The sequence below is a fragment of the Mirounga angustirostris genome, unplaced genomic scaffold (genome assembly GCF_029215605.1).
Source record: "Mirounga angustirostris isolate CCGP_5_RB_7025 unplaced genomic scaffold, mMirAng1.0.hap1 SCAF_6, whole genome shotgun sequence".
NCBI classification, from domain to species: Eukaryota; Metazoa; Chordata; class Mammalia; order Carnivora; family Phocidae; genus Mirounga; species Mirounga angustirostris.
The window spans coordinates 93,314,330-93,335,922 of NW_026991714.1; the positions used below are offsets into that span (position 1 = coordinate 93,314,330).

Genomic DNA, 21,593 nt, shown 5'->3' on the forward strand with positions numbered 1-21,593 from the left:
GTATATCTTTCTATTTATTTGTGTCATCTTTAATTTTTTTTCATCCATGTCTTAGTTTTCAGAGTATAGGTCATTTTCACCTCTTTGGTTATAAATTTATTTTTAGGTATTCTTTTTGATGTAATTATAGAAGTGATTGTTTTCTTAATTTCTGCTACTTTGATACTAGTGTTTAGAAACATGATGGATTACTGTATATTTTGTATCCTGAAACCTTACTGAAATCATTTATTCTCATACTTTCCTGGTGGCTTTTTTTTTTTTTTAATTTTTTTTTTTAGATTTTATTATTTATTTGAGAGAGAGAGGGATAGAGCACAAGCAGGGGGAGCAGCAGAGAGGAAGAAGCAGGCTCCCCACTGAGCAGGGAGCCCAATGAGGGGCTCGATCCCAGGACCCTGGCATCATGACCTGAGCCGGAGGCAGACGCTTAACCGACTGAGCCACCCAGGCACCGCTTTCCTGGTGGCTTCTTACGGGTTTTCTCTATATAGTATTCTGTCATCTGCAAATAGTGACAATTTTATTTCTTCCTTACCAATTTGGATACCTTTTGTTTCTTTTTCTTATTGCTGGGGCTAGGACTTCAGTATTACATTGAATAAGTGGCAAGGGCTGATACCCTTATCTTGTTCCTGATCTAAAGAGGGAAAACTTTCAGCTTCTAACCATTGAGTATGATGTTAGCTGTGGGTTTTTCATATATGGCCTTTATTATAAAAGTTGAGGCATCTTCCCTCTAAACCCATTTTGTTGAGAGCTTCTTTATCAAGAATAAATGTTGAATTTTGTCAAATGCTTTCTCTGCTTCTGTTGAGATGATTGTATGATTTTTACCTTTCGTTTTGTTAACCTGGTATTAGCTGGTTGATACATTTGCAGATATTGACAGTCCTTGGAGCCCTGAAATAAATCCCACTAGATTGTGGTGTGGTGGATGATCCTTTTAATGTGTTGTTGATTCGGCTTGCTAATACTTTGTTGAGGATTTTTACATCTGTGTTCATCAGGAATATTAGTCTGTAATTTTTTTTGTAGCGTCTTTGTCTGGTTTAGGTATCACGATAATGCTGGCCTCACAGAATTTGGAAGCTGTCCTAGCTCTTCTATTTTTTGTAATAGGTTCAGAAGGATAGGTATTAACTCTTAAAAAAAAAGATGTTTGGTAGAATTCACCTGTGAAGTCATCTGGTCCTGGATCTTTGCTTGTTGGGAATTTTTTATTACACATTCAGTTCAGGTACTAGTAATCAGTCTTAAATTTTTCTATTTCTTCCTGATTCAGTTTTGGGAGGTTATATGTTTCTAAGAATTTATCCATTTCTTCTAGTTGTCCAATATATTGACATGTAAGTTTTTGTAGTAGTTTCTCATAATCCTTTGTATTTCTGTGGTATTGGTTGTAACTTCTCTTTTCATTTCTGATTTTATATGTAAGTGTCCTCTTCTTTTGATGAGTGTTGTTGAAGGTTTATCAATTTTGTTGTCTTTTCAGAAAACCAGCTCTTCGTTTCTTTTATCTTTTCTATTTTTTAAAGTCTCCATTTCACTTATTGCCACACTGATCTTTATTATCTCCTTCCATTTACTTTGGGCTTTCTTCTTCCTTTTCTAGTTCCTTTATCTGAAAGGTTAGATTGAGATTTTTCTTATTTCTTGAGGTCATCAGTATCACTCTTAACTTCCCTTTTGCTTTTGCTGTGTCCCGTAGTCTTTGAACTGTTGTTTTCATTGCTCCGTGTCTTTTTTTGGAGTCCTCTTTGATTTTTTCTTTTTATTGACCTTGCTTAGTAGCATGTTTTAGCCTCCACGTGTTTGTGTTTTTTCCAGTTTTCTTCTTGTAGTTGATTGCTAGTTACATACTCTGGTGGTTAGAAAAGATGCTTGAAATGATTTCAATCTTAAATTTATTGTGGACTAACGTGATTTATCCTGGAGACTGTTCCATGTGCATTTGAGAACAGTGTGTGTTCTATTGTTTTTGGATGGATTTAAGTCCATCTGGTCTAATGTGTCTTTCAAGGCCAATGTTTCCTTAATAATTTTATGTCTGGATCTATCTTTTGGTGTAAGTGGGGTGTTCAAGTTCCCTGTTACTCTATTACTGTCAGTTTCTCCCTTTGGGTCTGTTAATATTTGCTTTATGTATTTAGGTATTATGTATTTAGGTTTATGTATTTATTTATGCTCCTATGTTGGCTGCATAAATGTTTCCAGGTGTTTTCTTCTTGTTGGATTGATCCTTTATCATTGTGTAACGCCCTCCTTTGTCTCTTATTACTGCTTTTGTTTTACAGTGTATTTCTCCTGATGTAAGTATTGCTACCGCAGCTTTTATTCTGTTCTGTTTGCGTGGAATATCTTTTTCCATTTCTCCGCTTTTAGTCCGTGTGTCTTTAGGTTGGGAGTAAGTTTGTCGTAGGGAACATGTATGTAGGTCCTTTTTTTTTTTAATCCACTCAGCCACCCTACCTGTTTTGATTGGAGCATTTAGTCTGTTTACATTTAAAGTAATTATCGGTTGGTGTGTATTTATTGCCATTTAAAAAATTGTTTTCTTGTTGTTTTGCAGTTCTTGTTCCTTCTATTGCTCTCTTCCCTTGTGATTCACTTTCTTTAATGTTATCATTGGATTCCTTTCTGTTTGTGTCTGTTACAGATTTTTGATTTGTGGTTACCGTGAGCTTCCTATATGATTGCATGTATATAGCTCTCTGTTTTAGGTTGGTGGTGATTTAAGTTTGAATGCATTCTAAAAGCAAGTGCATTTTTATTCACTTTATCACCCCCACGCACACACGTTTTTATGTTTTTGACATCTGTTTTATACCTTATTTAATGAGTCCCTTAACTAATTATAGTAGATTTTGTCGACTTCGTTCTTTTAACCCTCATACTAGCTTTATCCGTGGTTGGTCCACTCCTTTTCTGTGTTTTTCCTTGCTGGCAAGATTTTTTCTTTCATGTGTTTTCTTCTAGTTTTGGTCTTTTCTTTTCCACTTTAATGCTTGTAACTGGTTTAGTGCTGATGAGCTCCTTTAGCTTTTGTTTTGTCTGGGACACTCTCTTATCTCTCCTTCAATTCAGAATGATAGCCTTGCTGGGTATTTATTGATTTGTTTCAGCACTTTGAATATATCATGCCGCTCCTGGCCTGCAGACCTTTTGCTTAGAATCCACCTGATTCTGGAAAAGTGCAAATACTAGAATAAAACAGAACAAGCATCCCATACTGTTCAGTAACTGAACACAGCTACTCTTGTTTGGCAGAGGATTCATTAACTGGATTGGATCATCTTTGTAACAACATCTAATTTTTAGGGTTCAGGATTCAATAACTGAACACATCTCTTTGGCAGAGGATTCACTGTAACATTACCACCAGAGGCCTAGCCTTCCCCCTTTTCATAACTGGCATCTTGCTGTGATGTGGATGGAATTGCATTAAACCTGTATAGCGATTTGCGAAGAATTGACACCTTTCGTGTTCCAGGTCTTCATGCGGCAGGTGACATCTGCCCCGGTTGAGCCTCCTCCTCTGTGGCGGCTCCACAGAGGGCTGGCCTCGGAAGGTCATGGGGCGTCCTGCTGAGGCCCCACGGCCGCTCCCCTGCTTGCTTTGGGAGGAATGGGAGAGAGCCAGCCTTCTCCCTCTTCTCCCCGCCCCACCCCCGCCAGGGGTTTCTGCCCTTGGCATGGGGACCCAGGGACTTGCCGGCATGCTTTGTGCAGACATGAGCACCAGCCAGAGCATTTATCTTAAAAGGCCAGAGTCTTTCTGGCATTTAGGAGAGATCATGTCAATGACCAGGGCCTTAGTTGGTCCTAAACAGAGTACCAGGCAAATAAAACATGTTCTTCATTTCCTTCCAGATACCATAATTGATATTATTTATTAGGACTCTAGTATTGTTAGTGTGAATAGGGTTGTGATGTTAGAAGACCTAACAAGACCTTAGGGGGAAAATAGATGATCACATTTTTGCACTGTCTTCCTCACGGTGGTGGTCAGAAAAACACACTTCCAGGCAGGAGTTTTGCACTTTTCTAAAATTTGTACCACGTGGTCTGTGGTCAACTCTCCTAGGGTTTTTTTGGTCCCCCTCCTCCTTAGTGACACTTCTCCAGTCTGTGTTTCTACTCCAGAAACTGAGAATGAAATGTGCTGAAATTATGAAAACTTGTCCGTGATCACTGTCCTACTGCATCCTGCACTTGGTTCAGTCGCTGAAGAAAGAGTAGCTGTGTTCAGTTATTGAACAGTATGGGATGCTTGTTCTGTTTTATTCTAGTATTTGACTATTTCACACTGGTCTTTCTATGGAACTCATGTATGTTGGAAAAGTGTTTTCATTTCTGAAATTGCCAAACTGTTTCCCATATTGCTCCTCCCAGTTGCCGCTGCAGTTCGGTGATGGCAGACTTTACACTGCTGTTGATAGAACGTGGTCATTTTGATGGTGAAAATAAAATTGATTTAGGGGTGCCTGGGTGGCTCAGTCGGTTAGGCCTAGACACCTTCGGCTCAGATCATGATCCTGGGGTCCTGGGATCGAGCCTCACATCTGACTCTCTGCTCGGCAGGGAGCCTGCTTCTCCCTCTCCCTCTCCCGCTCCCCCTGCTTGTGCGCTCTCGCTCTCTGACAAATAAAATCTTAAAAAAAAAATAAAATAAAATTGATTTATATAATTAATAACATCCCAATGTTATTTTATAGTTGAGGTTATATAGTTTTCATCTAAACCAGAGTGCAAAGATCTGTACAGAAATGATATAAAATAAAACCACCTTAAAAATTAGATGTTGTTACAAAGGTGAGGAAAGAGATTTACCAAAAAAACCCCCACAAAAACCCAGCTGATAATCCTGTGGGGATTTCCTTATATGTAACTAGTTGTTTTTCTCTTGCTGCTTTTAAGATTCACTTTATCTTTAATTTTTGACAGTTTAACTATAATATGTCTTGGTATGGATCTTTGGGTTAAATTTGTTTGGGGCTTTTTTTGATTCCTGGACCTGATGTCTGTTTTCTTCCCCGTGTTAAGGAAGTTCTCAGCTATTTCTTTTTTGTTTTGTTTTAAAATAAAAATTATTGGGACGCCTGGGTGGCTCAGTTGGTTAAGCGACTGCCTTCGGCTCAGGTCATGATCCTAGAGTCCTGGGATCGAGTCCCACATCGGGCTCCCTGCTGAGCAGGGAGTCTGCTTCTCCCTCTGACCCTCCCCCCTCTCATGCTCTCTCTATCTCATTCTCTCTCTCAAATAAATAAATAAAATCTTTAAAAAATAAAATAAAATAAAAATTATTTTTAAAAAGCTCTATTCCTTTTTTTTTTTTTTAATTTCAGGGGTAAAATTTAGTGATTCATCAGGTGCATATAACACCCAGTGCTCATCACAAGTGCCCTCCTTAATGCCTGTCACCCAATTACCCCATCCCCCCCACCCACATCCCCTCCAGCAACCCTGTTTGTTTCCTAGAGTTTGGTGTCTCTTATGGTTCTCCCTGTTCTCGTCGTATTTTATTTTTCCTTTCCCCTATGTTCATCTGTTTTGTTTCTTAAATTCCACATATGAGTGAAATCATATGGTATTTGTCTTTCTCTGACTGACTGCGCTTAGCATAATACCCTCTAGTTCCATCCATACCATTGCAGATGGCAAGATTTAATTCTTTTGATGGCTGAGTAGTATTTCGCTGTATGTGTGTATGTATATATATATATATACACACCACATCTTCTTTATCCATTCATCTGTCAGTGGACATCTGGGCTCTTTCCACAGTTTGGCTATTGCAGTCGTTGTAATTATTTCTTCATACAAGTTTTCTTATTATGCTTTGTTGCCCCAGAGGGGCAACAAATAATAACTGTCCTCATCCAAAAAATTTTTTTCTTTTGATGTTGATTTTGGGTGATTTCTACCCTTTCAGATGGCTGATCTCTTCTTCTGTATCATCTAATCTGTTTATTCCCTATAGTGTATTTTTTGTTTGTTGTATTCTTCTGCTTTGCTTGGTACTTTCTTATTGTAGAGAGATTTTTGTCTCTTTGTTGAAGACTTACGTTCATCCATTCTTCTCCCAAGTTTGGTGAGCATCTTTATGACCATTACTTTGAACTGTTTATGGGGTAGATTGCTCATCTTTGTTTTATTTAATTGTTTTTCTGAGGATCTGTCTTGTTCTTTCATTTAGAATGTGTTCTTCTGTCTCCTTATTTTGACTGTCTTTATTTGTCTGTTAGGGAGTTCACCTTCGTCTCCTGGTCTTGACGGAGTGGCCTTATGTAGGAGATGTCCTGTGGGGCTCAGAGGTGCAGTCCTCCGTAATCCCCTTTGTGGCCTGCAGGGACCCTCTTTGTGGCCGGGCCGTGACTGCTGTGGGTGGGAGTGGCCTCTGGCCCAGCTGAGACCTAATACTTGTTTTAAAAAAATTTGAGGCTCTGTTGAATAGCAAACATAGTATGTAAATTTTAAGTGTTACAAAGTTGTTCAGAAAGGAGGATAGGATCTTGGGATTATATTCATTGGATATTACTAAAGAGACTTAAATATTAAATGATCCCTTTCCTTCCCGTAATAGGCTCATCTGTCACTGGAATTGCAAAGGGATAGCCACATGAAACAGCTGCTCCTCATCCAGGAGAGGTGGAAAAGGGCCAAGCGGGAGGAGAGACTGAAAGCCCAGCAGAGCACAGACAGGGAGGCGGCCGCCCAGCTGCAGGCATCTCCCAGGCCCTCTTCTGAGGACGCCGAGGGCCAGAGTCCCCTTCTCTCTGAGAAATACGGCCCTTCCGCGGAGAAGCGTCTGCCTGAAATTCAGGGGGTCTTTGACAGGGACCCAGACACACTCCTGTTTTTACTTGAGCAGAAGCGTGAGCCGGCAGAGCCGCGCGTCGGAAGCAGAGCGCCCAAAGATGATAAGACAGTCATAGAGGAGCAGGCGACCAAGATCGCCGATTTGAAGAGGCATGTGGAGTTCCTCGTGGCTGAGAATGAAAGATTAAGGAAGGAAAATAAACAGCTGAAGGCCGAGAAGGCCAGACTTCTAAAGGGCGCAGTAGAGAAGGAGCTGGGTGTGGATGCTGACTTCGTAGAAAAGTCGGAGCTGTGGAGCTTGCCGCCGCCTCCCGAGACCGCCGAGGCCTCGTCCGGCTGGCAGAGCCTGGCCGCGAGCGCGGGGAGAGCCAAGGACATCCCCATACCCAGTCTCCCGCCCCTGGATTTCCCGTCCCCGGAGCTTCCCCTTATGGAGCTCTCGGAGGATCTTCTGAAAGGGTTTATGAATAATTGAAACGGAAGGCCATACAAGAGCTGAGGAGACAAGACAAAATAATAGAGTAATACAGTTCATCCAGAAAAAAAAGGGAAAACCACACGGGGGGCGATAGCAGAGACGGGCCGGGGAGGGGGGCCCGCGCGGGGCCGGGAAACGCTCACTGTGACGCGTCCCGTGTGCGGCGGAGCCCGGGCGCTGAGGACTCCAGACGGGCCAGACACCAGGCTCCCGGGGGCTCCCTCTCTCCTGATACAAACCAAATGGCTACCTGGAATAACGTTTTCAAGCAACAGTTATTTTTCTTATCTTCAGGGTTAAAATGTATAAAAGTCTGTTATGTATAATTAATCTATAATGCCATAAATGATAATGCAAAGCCTAAATAATATGGCGGCCTGAGGGGCCACCTTGTATTTGAAACATGCTTTCTATCATGCATTGACTCTATGCATTTTGTTATGCACATTTCGTTTGTTGAGTAAGGTGTGTAAGACACACCTTTCTAGCTGAAACTCTGTGCGCCACACTTTGCACTACTCATGACATAATGAGAACCTCAAGACTATCAGGAGAAATATTTAAATTTCCATTTTATGAAGAAAGGAACCAAATTGTTATTTTTTTTTTAAATTACCAGTTTACATAATTAATCAGGGTGCATTTTAAGTTCTGTTTTATTGTTTAAATGTATCATTTGAAAGTACTAAGGAAATATCCTTTTCTTTACTGATGCATGAGTGGAAGTGATGGTAGTTGGCAGTGTTTGATTGTAAGAAGTCAATAAAGTAATTGTGTTTTATACCTTTGTTGAATGTGGTTGGCAGTTGACAAGCAGGTTTTGGGTGGCTCCTCTGTTGTCAGTCCTGAATATGCCCTTGAAGAGATTCAGCCAGGTGATTCCTTGCGTTTGTTAAAGACCTGTGTCCGTTTCCCCTGTGACGGGGGGGGGGGGGTGGGGGGTGAAGGACAATGAGGGAGCCCCTGAGGTTTCAGTGTGCCCCCTCTTGCCCAGCCGCACGGACAGTGCGCAGGCAGGGGGCGGCTGTACCCCGGGCCGCCCCCGCGCCCCCTGCTCCGCCGAGTCCCTGGATGTTCCATCCCGGAGCCGGAAGGGAGGGAGGAAGAGGACAACGTGAGCGCAATGCGTGGCTACAGGCCACTGGGTGTGTTTAAAGCCTAGACTTTGTTCACTGTGTGGAACTGTGGGAGGGCCACACGGACGGACGGACCCCACACTGCCTCCGAGACTGACCTCAGGGACAGTGGGGCCGAGGGGTAGGACTGCGCTCACACGTTTGGCGACGAAACTGGCAGAAGGAGGATGAGATGGAAGTGAGCTTGCGGAGGCCACGTTTTTTCATGTCTCATCTTGCTGCGGGTGAAACCAAAAATAAACTAGCTTCTTAAAAGACTTCTTCCAATTCTGTTAAAGTTATGTCAGTTTGTCCGTCTCAGTGTTGTAATATCCCAGATTCAGAATATTTTGCTTGCCTAACCTTCCTCACAAAACTTCCAATTTTAAAAGTTTGTGCCCCTGGGGCGCCTGAGTGGCACAGTCGGTTAAGCCTCTGACCCTTGATCTCAGCTCAGGTCATGATCTCAGGGTCGTGAGTTCAAGCCCCACGTCGGGTTCCAGGCTGGGCCTGGAGCCTGCTTAAAAAAAAGTATAAAAGTTTGTGCCCCGGAGAAACTCACGCAGCTCACCATTTCTCTCCCGGAACTGAGCTTTGCTGTATTTTGACCTGAACCTTTTCTAAGTCAATCCCCTCTCCCCCGGCCAGCGTGCCCTGGCCCCTCGCCCTCCGCTCACTGTCGGCACTGGGACCTGTTCGGCAGGACCCCGTTCTGAGCGTCTCCAGAGCAAGTGCGCGTTTCACGGACTTCGGCTCTACTGTTGTTCTGAAGCTCTCGCACTAGTTCGTATCTGGTTTATCTGGTTGAGTTTTATAGAACGTATGTGCCTCTTGACCAGCATGACTGGCAGCTTTGCAGCAGTCTCGCGGTGTCTTCCCTAGAGTAGATAATGAAATAAAAAACCCTTGTTTATTTAATTGAAAGACCCAGCCTCTCGGCACATGGCCCCGCTGCCAGCCGGGTTTCCCCGTGTTCCTGGGTCTTCGTTTAGCTTGAGGTGCGGAGTGGGATTTAGGAATAAATAGCCTGTTTCCACAGAATGACAACGCGTTCTGCTTGTACGGGATTCTTAGCGGGCTCTTGTCATAACTTAACTTGGTGGTGGCCTCTCGCTGTCGTCCACAGATAACCAGCTGCATGTTAGAAAGGCCAGGAAGTTTCTCACTGTCAGCTTTTCACAGAAGGACAACAGACATTTCGTTCAGAAACTAAGTGGTATGTAGGAAGTCTCAGCTATCCTGCCATGGTGACCGCAGGTCGCGCCTCCTGCCTGGAAACCATTATTAAGAGGAAACAAGATATTTTCAAGATCGTTCCTTCAGAGCCATTGTCTGTCCCTCATGTTTTATCAAGGTTATTGAGATAATAAAAATACTTTGTCTCTAAATCAATTCAAAATATTAAATCCATTATGTTCTGCTTTTAACACTTTGTAGGTACTGCTTCTTTTAATATATTTTGTGTGCCATAATTTTTAAAGCCGACTTGATATTGAAACAAATTGAGGCTCAGAAGGTTCTGACTTAGGTGAAGTTTTCTCCCAGCGTCGGAGCAGAGCCAAGAGGGAAGCGGCCCAGCAGTCCCGTGCTGTCTTTCCAGGGCCATGCGAGGCCGAGTTGGCCAGTTTCCCTACTTGGGCTCAGTGACCTGGTCATTCACATTTCTCTGCAGGCACACACGGTATCCCTGGGCCTCAGCTACTCTGCTTCCCGAGGGTTGTTTGAAGCCGAAAGTTGTCTCTACCCTCAACTGTAGAAAGCCTCATCTCCATTTTCGGTGGTGTCCCTTTTCATTTGTGGGGAGTCGTGATTAAAGTTTTGTTGTTTTAGAAGATGAAGGTGAATACTAGCTTGGGGCAGTCAGCCTTAGGATGGTTATAATACTTGAAGAGCCAAGGGCTTACAAACTCTAATAATAGCAGCTATTATTGGGTCATTTTAGACCAATAGGCTATAGATGTGAAGACTAAGTGATCACTGTTATATTTCGTCATAGTCCCAGTGTAGCCTAATTGGAGACCTCTGCAGGGGCAAGTGGCATGGTTTACAAAAGGAGAGTGTCTTCAAGATTTGTCTACTTTGTCCCAGTTGGAACAGTAGCCTTTAAGCGTCACCGCTGAACAAGTAAGCAGTGCCATCTAGTGGGCGGTGAGAAACTTCTGGTTCATGTTGGTCAAAGGGAGTGTGGGCAGCAGAGGTGAAAAATCCTCAGTTGGTCACGAGTAAATGCCTCATATTTAAATACTCCTCTAGTATTTAGTAAATATTCTCATATTCAAGAGTCATTTGTAGATATGTATAGACAGAAAGAAAAATCCTCAAATCTGTGTAATCTGAACACAGGCACCGGATATTTAACACAGGCCATCTTTTCTGCCCCTAAAACTATAAAGTAGCTAGTGTAGCCTTCACGGGAGAAGTAAGGGCGATCAGAGGATGGGGAAATGGCTTTCTTGGTAGAGAACAGCATGAACAAAAGTATGGAGTCAGAAATGGGAAAGAGGAACTTAAGTTTGGTCAGAATCCTATCATGGCAAGACACATGAGGAAATTTGGTGGAGGCTCATGTGGATTGTCCTTTCATTTCCTAAAAGTGAGGGGGTCAGGATCAGGTCCTGGTCTTGAGGAGTGCCCCCAAACCCTTTAGTTTTAGGGTTAAAACTAAACTACGGAGGCAGCAAGAAATTGAGCGGGATATGGGTCATAGACCCCTTTTCATTTTTAGGTAGTTTTCATTTATTTAAATACCCAACACTTTGGTTTTTGTTTTGTTTTGTTTTTTAAGATTTTATTTTGTCAGAGAAAGAGGGAACACAAGCAGGGGGAGTGGGAGAGGGAGAAGCAGGCTTCCCGCTGAGCAGGGAGCCCAATGGGGAGCTCAATCCCAGGATCTTGGATCATGACCTGAGCCGAAGGCAGATGCTTAACGACTGAGCCACCGAGGCGCCCCTAAATACCTAACACTTTGGGTAATGTTAAGTTCTAGAAAGACCTTTGTTCCATACTTTAAAGTTGATTGAGATTTCTGGGGAAGATGGTGGGGTAGGAGGACCCTAAGCACACCTTGTCCGGCAGGTACAGCTAGGTAACACAGCAGTGTAAATAACCCAGAAAATGACCCAAAGTCTAGCAGAACAGACTTCACAGCTAAAGGCAGAGAAGAGGGTAGGAAGGGTGGCGATGTGGTCGAGAGCTAAAGGGACCTGTGGGACTGTCCATGGGAGGGAGGGAACTGTGGGTGCCAAAGAGGAGAGAAACACCCTCACAACAAGCACCCCAGGCACTGGAACCCGCACAGGGAAGACAAATCCCCAAAATGTTTGGTTCTTAAAATCTGCAGGGCTTAAACCCGTAACTTTGACAATCAGTGGGCTCAGCTCTGGGAGAGCCAGGAGGGGAGAGGAAACAGAGTCCCCACCCTTAGAGAGCACTACAAACAACCCTGCAGAGACACAGCACAGAAGCAGCAATTTGAAAACCTCTGGGGCACATGGGAGGCAGATTTGTTCACTAATCTGAGAGTGCATGATGGAGGCGCAGGGATCATTGAGACTCCTCTGGAAACCAAGGAGCTGGTGGGCGCCATCCCCTCCCCCCACCCCCCTCGCCTCCAGCCCAGACACCTGCAGGAACCAGCGCTGTGCCAACACTCACTACCTAATTGCTAACAGTACGCCCCGCCCCCATATGCCCCTTGGGACACGCCCCCTCCAGCCAGGCCTCCACTCCAGGTCCCCTCCCAAAGCACACCTGTGCAAAGCTGGCTAACACCGTTCACCCGGCCCCTGCATTCTCCTGCGGACCTTACCCCTCCAATATGCCCTCGGCCGGAGCCTATTCATAGAGGAGCCACAAGCCTGGCATGGGGCAAGCAGTCCCAACAGGGACTAGGACCCTCCAAAGTGACTCCTGCCCTGGGCAGAGGGTAAGATAACCACACACACTAGTCGGGCTGGGGGCAAACCACTGGTCTGACTGCAGGCCCCCCACCAATGAAAGTTTTTCAGGGGACAACACAGGAAAAGCAGCCCACAGTTTGGTGCTACTGCATCTCTGGCAAATGTCTGGTCTGACTCAACTCAATACTATCAGATAAAATAGACTTTAGGGGCACCTGGGTGGCTCAGTTGGTTAAGTATCTGCCTTCGGCTCGGGTCGTGATCCCGGGGTCCTGGGATAGAGCCCCGCATCGGGCTCCCTGCTCAGCGGGGAGCCTGCTTGTCCCTCTCCCTCTGCCCCTTCCCCCCTGCTTGCACTCCCTCTCTGAAATAAATACAATCTTAAAAAAATATATTTATAAAATAGACTTTAAAACAAAGACTATAGCAATCATAAATGTAACAACCCAACAAGATGATATAACAATTATAAATATTTATGCACCCAACATGGGGGGACAGCCAAATACACAAAGCAGCTAATAATAAACATAAAGGAAGTAATTGACAGTAATACAATAATAGTAGGGAACTTTAACATCCCACTTACATCAAGGAACAGATCATTCAAACAAAATCAAGAAGGAAAGACTGGCTTTGCATGACACATTGGACCAGACAGATCCAACAGATATATTCAGAACATCCTAAAACAGCAGAATACACATTCTTTTCAAGTGCACATGGAACACTCTCCAGAATCAATCACATATTAGACCAAAAAACAAGTCTCAACAAATTCAAAAAGACTGAAGTCATACCATGCATCTTTTCCAACCACAACACTGTAAAACTAGAAATCAACCACCAGAAAAAATCCGGAAAGAACACAAATACATGGAGGTTAAATAACATGCTACTAAGAAATGAATGGGTCAACCAAGAAATCAAAGAGAAATTAAAAAAATACATGGAGACAAGTGAAAATGAAAACACAATGGTTCAAAATCTTTGGGATGCAGCAAAAGTAGTTCTAAGAGGGAAGTATATAGCAAAACAAGCCTACCTCAAGAATCAAGAAAAATCACAAATAAAAGGGCGCCTGGGTGGCTCAGTTGGTTGAGCGACTGCCTTCGGCTCAGGTCATGATCCTGGAGTCCCGGGATCGAGTCCCACATCAGGCTCCCTGCTCGGCGGGGAGCCTGCTTCTCCCTCTGATCCTCCCCCATCTCGTGCTCTCTCTGTCTCATTCTCTCTCTCAAATAAATAAATAAAAATTAAAAAAAAAAAAGAAAAAAAATCACAAATAAAACAACTTAACCTTACACCTAAAGGAGCTAGAAAAAGAACAAACAAAACCCAAAACCAGAAGATGGAAGGAAATGAGATGAGAGGAGAAATAAAAGAAATTCAACTTAAAAAAAACCCCAAAAAACAATAGTACAGATAATAAAATCAGGAACTGGTTGTTTCAAAAGATCAACAAAATTGATAAACCTTTAGCCAGACTCATTAAAAAAAAAAAAAAAAAAGACTCAAAATCAGAAACAAGAGAGGAGAAATAACTAACACTATAGAAATGCAAAGGATTATATATGAAGGACTACTACAAAAACTTATATGCCAACAAATTGGACAACGTAGAAGAAATGGATAAATTCCTAAAAATATATAACCCCCCAAAACTGAATCAGGAAGAAATAAAAAATTTGAACAGACCGATGACTGGCAATGAAATGGAATCAGATGGCTTTACAGGTGCCATCTACCAAACATTTGATGAAAAGTGAGTACCTATTCTTCTCAAACTGTTCCAAGAAAAATAGAAGAGGAAAGGAAGCTTCCAAATTTATCCTATAAGGCCGGCATTACTCTGATACCAAAACCAGATAAAGACACTACAAAAAAGAACTACGGGCCAATATACTTCATGAACACAGATGCAAAATTCCTCAACAAAATATTAGCAAACCAAACCCAACAATTCATTTTAAAAAAAGTCATTCACCAGGGTGCCTGGGTGGCTGTTGGTTGAGCGTTGGCCTCTTGGTTTCAGCTCAGGTCATGATCTCATGGGTCATGAAATCCAGCCCTGCATAGGGCTCTTGCTCAACAGGAAGTCTATTTGAAGATTCTCTCCCTCTGCCCCTCCCCCCATGCATGCACACACTCTCTCTCTCAAATAAATAAATCTTTAAAAAAAAGTCATTCACCATGACCAAGTGGAATTTATTTCTGGGATGTAGGTGGGTTCAATATTCACAAATCAGTGTGACACAGCACATCAACAAGAGAAAAGATAAAAACCACATGATCATTTCAATAGATGTAGAAAAAGCATTTGACAAAGTACAATATCCATTCATGATTAAAAAAAACAACAACCCTCAACAAAGTAGGTTTAGAGGGAACATTCCTCAACATAAAAAAGGCCATTTATGAAAAACCCACAGCTAACATCATACTTAATGGTGAAAAATGGAGAGCTTGTCCCCTAAGGTCAGTAAGAAGACAAGCCTGTTCACTCTCACCACTTTTATTCAACCTAGTACTAGAAGTCCTAGCCATAGCAATCAGACAAGAAAAAGGAATAAAAGGCATCTAAATTGGTAAGAAGTAACACTTTCACTAGTTACAGATGACATGATATATAGAGAAAATCCTAGACTCCTCCAAAAAGCTACTAGAACTAATAAATCAATTCATAAGGTTACAAGATACAAAGTTGATATGCAGAAATTTCTAAACACTAATAATGAAGTAGCAGAAAAAGAAGTTAAGAAAATAATCCCACTTATATTACCAAAAGTAATAAAATACGTAGGAACATGCTTAACCAAGAAGGTGAAAGACTTGTACTCTGAAAACTATAAAACCCTGATGAAAGAAACTGAAGATGACTCAAACAAAGGGAAAACTATTCCATGCTCATGGACTGGAAGAACAAATACTGTTAAAATGTCCATACCACCCAAAGCAATCTACAGATTTAATGCAATCCCTATTAAAATACTAACAGCATTTTCCACAGAACCAGAACAATCCTAAAATGTGCAGGGAACCACAAAAGACCCTGAATAGCCAAAGCAACCTAAACAAGGGAACAAAGCTGGAGATATCACAATCCAGATTTCAAGAAATACTACAAAGCTGTAGTAATCAGTATGGTATTGGCACAAAAACAGATGCACAGATTAATGTAACAGAACAGAGGGGTGCCTGGGTGGCTCAGTTGTTAAGCGCCTGCCTTCGGCTCAGGTCATGATCCCAGGGTCCTGGGATCGAGTCCCACATTGGGCTTCCCTTGCTCTTTAGAGAGCCTGCAGCCTAAGCTGCATTTATAGATGAATGGATAAAGATGTGGTATAGATATACAATGGAATATTATTCAGCCATAAAAAGGAATTAAATCTTGCCATTTGCAACAACATGGATAGATCTATAAAGTATAATGCTAAGTAAAATAAGTCAAAGACAAATACCATAAGATTTCACTCGTACAGAATTTAAGAAAAAATGAACAAAGAAAAAAGAGACAAACTGAAAAACAGACTCTTAACTTAGAGAACAAACTGATGGTTACCAGAGGGGAGGTGGGTGGGAGGATGAGTGCTGTAGGTGATGGGGATTAAGAGTACCCTTCTCATGATAAGCACTGAATATAGAATTGTTTAATCACTATAGTGTACACCTGAAGCTAATTGAATACTGTATGTTAACTATCATGGAATTAAAATTTTATAAAATTTTTTAAAATGTTGGTTGAATATAATACTTTAGGTATTTGTTGAATTTTTAAAATGTAGGCTCATTTATTGGAAGACTGCCAACAGAATGAATAGGGTCACAACTCAAGACAGAGATTTGGACTTACCTTGGGCTGTTTTAATTTTTTTTTAAATTATTTTAAAACATTTCTTAAAAGTAATCTCTACACCTAATGTAGGGCTCAAACTCATTACCCCAAGATTAAGAGTTACATGCTCTAATGACTGAGCCAGTCAGGCACCCCTTTCTGTGGTTATTTGTAAATGCTATTTTTCATTGTCTTTCCATGGTGGCAAATCTATTTGTGGATTTATAAAGCTATTAGAAATATTTAGTTTGAAAGTTAGGATGGCATAGTAACAATTGAAAAAAAAAAAAAACCCAAACAGCATACCAATTTTTATATAATACATGATTGTGAAGTGAAAAAAACACATAGAAAAGATTTGTGGCAAGTAACCAGTAACGGTGGTCATCTCTAGGTGGGGAAACTGTAAGTACCCCCATTTACCCCCAATTCTTCATACTTGGTGGTACATATCTTGATAAATCCAGAAAAAAAAAAAAAAACAATTTTTAAGACTCCTGAGGTATTTTAACAATCAAAAATGGTTTGGGCTTCATTCAATTATTGGTCATCCTTATCTTTTATTTATATATTTGACAGAGAGAGAGCACAAGCAGGAAAAGTGGCAGAGGGAAAGGGAGAAGCAGGCCCCCGCTGAGCAGGGAGCCCAACGTGCGGCTCGATCCCAGGACTCTGGGATCATGACCTGAGCCGAAGGCAGATGCTTAACGGACTGACCCACCCAGGCGCCCCTCTATCTCCCTTTTAAATAAACCCTTCTCCCTGTTCAGTTAACACCAAGCTCACTAACACCACAGAAAATGTTTTGAACACCAGGAAGATGAGGAGTAAAAGCTGGACTTGAAAAATTCAAGAAACTGCTAATGGTTGGAAAGACGTGAATGGAATACTTAGAACCAAATGTGAACTCCGAACTCAGCATACTTGAAAGCCGACTATGATAGATCAATATGTCCTATGTATTTCCTCAAAAGTTCCATTAACAAGGGATGAGCGCAATTTCCCATGATTACAATTTCTAGAGCTTATACATTTCTTTTAGAACACATAACCATTAGTTACTGGGCTCAATAGCTACTTTCATTTCTCCTCTGGGAGAGAATGTGAGATGATGCACCCAGTCATGGGATAAACAATTCAACAGATGTACCAAATTTTTAATTTACTAGAAAGTATTTCTGAAACCCTCTGTCTTCATTGGCTCAAAGCTTTGAAGAATCTTTTGTTGTACAGTCAGTTCAGCGGTAAGTATTGCTTTGAAAGTGCAAATTTGTCCCAACATAAATTTATAGGGAATAATTTGAGCATGATGTGCATTTTGTGTTTGCTTAAGGGACAATTTTGTCTGCAAGAAAAACTTAATGCAGAAAACTGCACCACCTGAACCTTCATGATGGTATTGAGCCCCACCCATCCATCCACATCTGGTGTTACCACTTTCCCTCTGATTTCATAGAACCCTATTTCAACCACTTCACAGTGTTTGTCACAAGCAGCAAGGTTTCTGATGTCACTTTGCTTTCATTAAAAGAATCAGGTTGATTACTCTGAGAGCCAAAGTACATATACTACTCAGTTCCTATAACTTTCATATAGTTTCAAGGTGTCACTACTGAGATTACTGTGTAACCAGGTACGTCATAACTTGAGTCTGAATCTTGGCCACTTGCTATACCCCAATCCATAGTGCATAGTATAGAGGTAGAACGGTAATTGAATCATTTCCTTTTTCTTCTTCCATGGCCAACGTTCCTGATTTGGTCTGGCAGAATATCTTTGATAGGTTGGCATCTAGAGATAGAACATGCTAAATTTACATCTCTGTATCTAAAGCACGTGTACACACACAGAACAAGCAAAGGTATGAGAGCACATTTTTCTTCTGAAGCTCACTAATCTTACACAGATATCATTAAACTCATATTCCATCTACCAAAGGGAAGTAACAAGAAACTAGACATTTTATGGGTGTTAGAATCCCAGAATGTGTTGGCAGAAGAGAAATGGATTTGGACTCATGTAATTCATTGGTCAGGAAAAGGAATTCAGATTCAGGTCCAAATTACGGTAAAATGGGAGGGACCTAAATATTCAGCACAAGTTTCCCTGTATAAAGTCTCCTTGAAGCTTTTCATATTATTCTACACATTTACTACTTACTCTATCGCTATCAGGAAGGAACAGACATGCTCTCAGATGGTTTCAAATATAAGAAGCATCTGAGCCAACCCAAAGGGTGGAGGGAACAAGGTAAATGGTCAGAGGAACTGCTCCAACAGGCAGCAAACACAACTCCCAGCCTTCCAAAAAGTCAAACGCCTTTTAATGACGTAAGCATTATAGTCCATTCTCTCCACCCTGTCTTACCAAGAATTAAGTCACTAGCATGGAATTAAGACCATGGATAGAATACTCTTATCAGATGAGTTTGCTCTGAAAGAAGCCACAGCTATTCTGTAGGGGTCGTAGGATGGTTAAAAAGGTGGCTGAAACAACAGCCAAAGAAGCCAAACCTTTTGGAAGAAAATCAGCATAAGACTCTGGGTTCTTGGCAGACTTAAGGGACCAGCAGGCAGTCCACTCCAGAATTAGTATCTTGGGCTTGAAATTAATTTCACTACAAAATTAGATCACATAGGACTTTTGAAAGTGTTAAGCAAAAAGTACCATTTAAATGCAATGAAACATGTTTTGAAAAACAGTATTAAAAAGTAAAAAATTAGGGGCGCCTGGGTGGCTCAGTCGTTAAGCGTCTGCCTTTGGCTCAGGTCATGATCCCAGGGTCCTGGGATCGAGCCCCGCGCATCGGGCTCCCTGCTCCGCGGGAGGCCTGCTTCTCCCTCTCCCACTCCCCCTGCTTGTGTTCCCTCTCTTGTGGTCTCTGTCTCTGTGTCAAATAAATAAATAAATAAATAAATAAATAAATAAATAAATAAATAAATAAATAAAAAAAACAAAATAAATAAATAAATAAAAAGTCAAAACCTTACAAAAGAAAATTCACATAATCATTTGAACTATTCCTCAGCCCAATTTTTCTAGCCACGTAGTCATCATCCATCCCATTAACTTTTTTTTAATTTTTTTTTATTTTAAAGATTTTATTTATTTATTCATGAGAGACAGAGAGAGAGAGGCAGAGGGAGAAGCAGGCTCCCAAGGAGCAGGGAGCCCGATGTGGGACTCGATCCCAGGACCCTGAGATCATGACCTGAGCCGAAGGCAGACGTTTAACCATCTGAGCCACCCAGGCGCCCCCATCCCATTAACTCTTGTGCCATGTGGGGCATTAATGTGAAATGTAACTGCTCACATTCCTGGCTGAATGCTGCCTGGAGTGGAAGGTGATATAATAAATAGCTCACATGGAGCTAAAAATGGTAGATATAAACAAGAGGATGAAAACTAAGCAACTTGCAAGGTCACAACTTGGGCTACTTTTTTCTTTTAAAGTATGTGCTTTCAGATGAAAATAAAAATATCCTGCAGGTGTCAGTGGAGGACTACATATTTCCAGGAGCATTCATATAGTTAGGGCTCTGTGCACCTCAAAGCAACCAACTGGTAACCAACTTGAATCTGAATCTTGGCCACTTGCTATACCACAATTCATTGTGCATAGTGTAGAGGTAGAATGGTAATTGAATCATTTCCTTTTTCTGGTAATAGTCAGCTATTAAAACCAAGACTTCAAATTAAAGCAAATTACCAAGTAGAGCTCATATTCAACTGAGGCTGGCTGACTTTAGCCTCTTCCCCGCCACTGCTCCCCCGCCTTCCTCCCACCCACAAAACTCTATCATCAGCTATTTCTGCTATGAAAAACACTTACTTGAAGTTGATCATATACGCTCATAATCATGGCTTTTTAAAAATTCATTTATGGGTTCTTCTTTCAATGAAAATGTGCTCATAAACAACAAATGGGAGTTACCTGTATTCCCTTCTTTAGTTGGCCCACAGGACAAGTAAGCTGAAACACATATGATGGCTCATAAAATCTACACCTGATCTTAGCCAAAAGGTCAAGAAGCGATGATGGCTCATAAAATCTACAGAAAAGCTGGAAACTTTTAAGAGTAAAACAAAGGAGAAATGTTCCAGAAGAGAATGTTGTATCATAAGTAAATGCTAGTAGTCATCATGATGATGAATCCCTATTAGTATGTGTGTCATAACAGGAAGAACGCTGGAACAAGCCATTTTCTGATAAAGTCCTTTTAATGGAAAATGTAAAACCCCTTTCAACTTTAATGTACAAAGCCATATGTAACACTTGCACTTTTAACAAATAAAAGCAAGCCAATGTTTTAAAAAAATACATCATTAAATGTATATATGTATATATTTACATAGCATATTAAGTTTAATATTTAGCTTTAAAAGTTCACATAAATTTTACCAAAATGAGACAATTTTAAATAAATTACACCTTTTGAAAATGTTTAATTGTACAGTCAATAGCTTCAACAAAATATTGAAGTGTCCGTATTTAGTATCTACTTTATATACTTCATATTTTACAAATTTTACAATTATTTGGCAGTAATTTTCTGATTATGACATGAATGCTGTGCGATTCAGCAATTTCCCAAATGCAGGCAATAGCTGGTGTTTGTGTCCTATTCTCACAGTAACTGTCTCAATGTAGTGAAAAATATCAGTTATTTTATTAAACTGTACAAGGTCACATTTACACTTGATCAACAATATAGCATAGAATTTTGTGGGTTTTTTTTTCAAAAATAAATACATCATTTTAAATCTGGCATTTTCACAAACATCATATACACTATAATACAAAAACAGCTATAGACGCTGCTTTTTAAATTCAGCTTGTTTTCGTAACTAACATTGAATCACAGGAGCTGTGACGTATGCTATACTGCTGCGGTATCAGTAACAAGTAATTACTACAAAAGAGAATTTCTTGGCACTGATGGTTTTATGAAGCTTAAGTCAATGTGCATACATATCATCGTTCTAGAGTAAGTAGTTCCAGTTCAATGGCCTCAAAACATCAAACTGGACCACACCTAATTTTCTTCCATATCCTCTACTTCATCTTCATGTATCTTCAAAGCTCTCACCATTTCCTTGACTGCATGATACAATATATTTTTAACCTGAAAGAGATGTTGGTATTTCTAATCACTTTAGCTGGAGATAAAGTAACAAATGAAAACTGCTATATTAAAAATTTTTTTTTCTTAATGAAACAAAGCCAAATTCAAGAAAAACAAATGTCATAGTTAAAAAATGTTAAAATGCAAGTTAGGATAAGGGCCACTAAAAATCATACAATTAAATGCATATTGTTAACCTGTGCTTGTTAATCAAATGTGACAAACTAGGTAGTGATTAACTAAGCTGTTCTGCAGGTATCCTATTTCTGAATAAAAAAAACATGCAGAGCAGGAGCTCGTCAGAAAGTTCATCTCTTA

General features: G+C 41.0%; 2 protein-coding genes across 13 annotated transcripts in view; one reads left to right on the top strand and one right to left on the bottom strand.

The window, feature by feature from the left end:
- NRBF2 (nuclear receptor binding factor 2) overlaps positions 1 to 8,081 on the top strand; it is a 34,538-nt gene extending 26,457 nt beyond the window's left edge. For all 6 annotated transcript variants that reach the window (XM_045877923.3, XM_045877920.3, XM_064594683.1 and 3 more), the window contains one exon: positions 6,587 to 8,081. In XM_045877923.3, coding sequence (XP_045733879.2) covers positions 6,587 to 7,297 — 711 coding nt within the window. In that variant the 3' untranslated portion in view covers positions 7,298 to 8,081. The remainder of the gene's footprint in view (positions 1 to 6,586) is intronic.
- A 12,270-nt stretch (positions 8,082 to 20,351) lies between these two features.
- The window catches only part of JMJD1C (jumonji domain containing 1C), a 349,365-nt gene continuing 348,123 nt past the window's right edge, over positions 20,352 to 21,593 (bottom strand). For all 7 annotated transcript variants that reach the window (XM_045877927.3, XM_045877924.3, XM_045877925.3 and 4 more), the window contains one exon: positions 20,352 to 21,275. In XM_045877927.3, the coding sequence (XP_045733883.1) occupies positions 21,186 to 21,275 (90 nt within the window). In that variant the 3' untranslated portion in view covers positions 20,352 to 21,185. The remainder of the gene's footprint in view (positions 21,276 to 21,593) is intronic.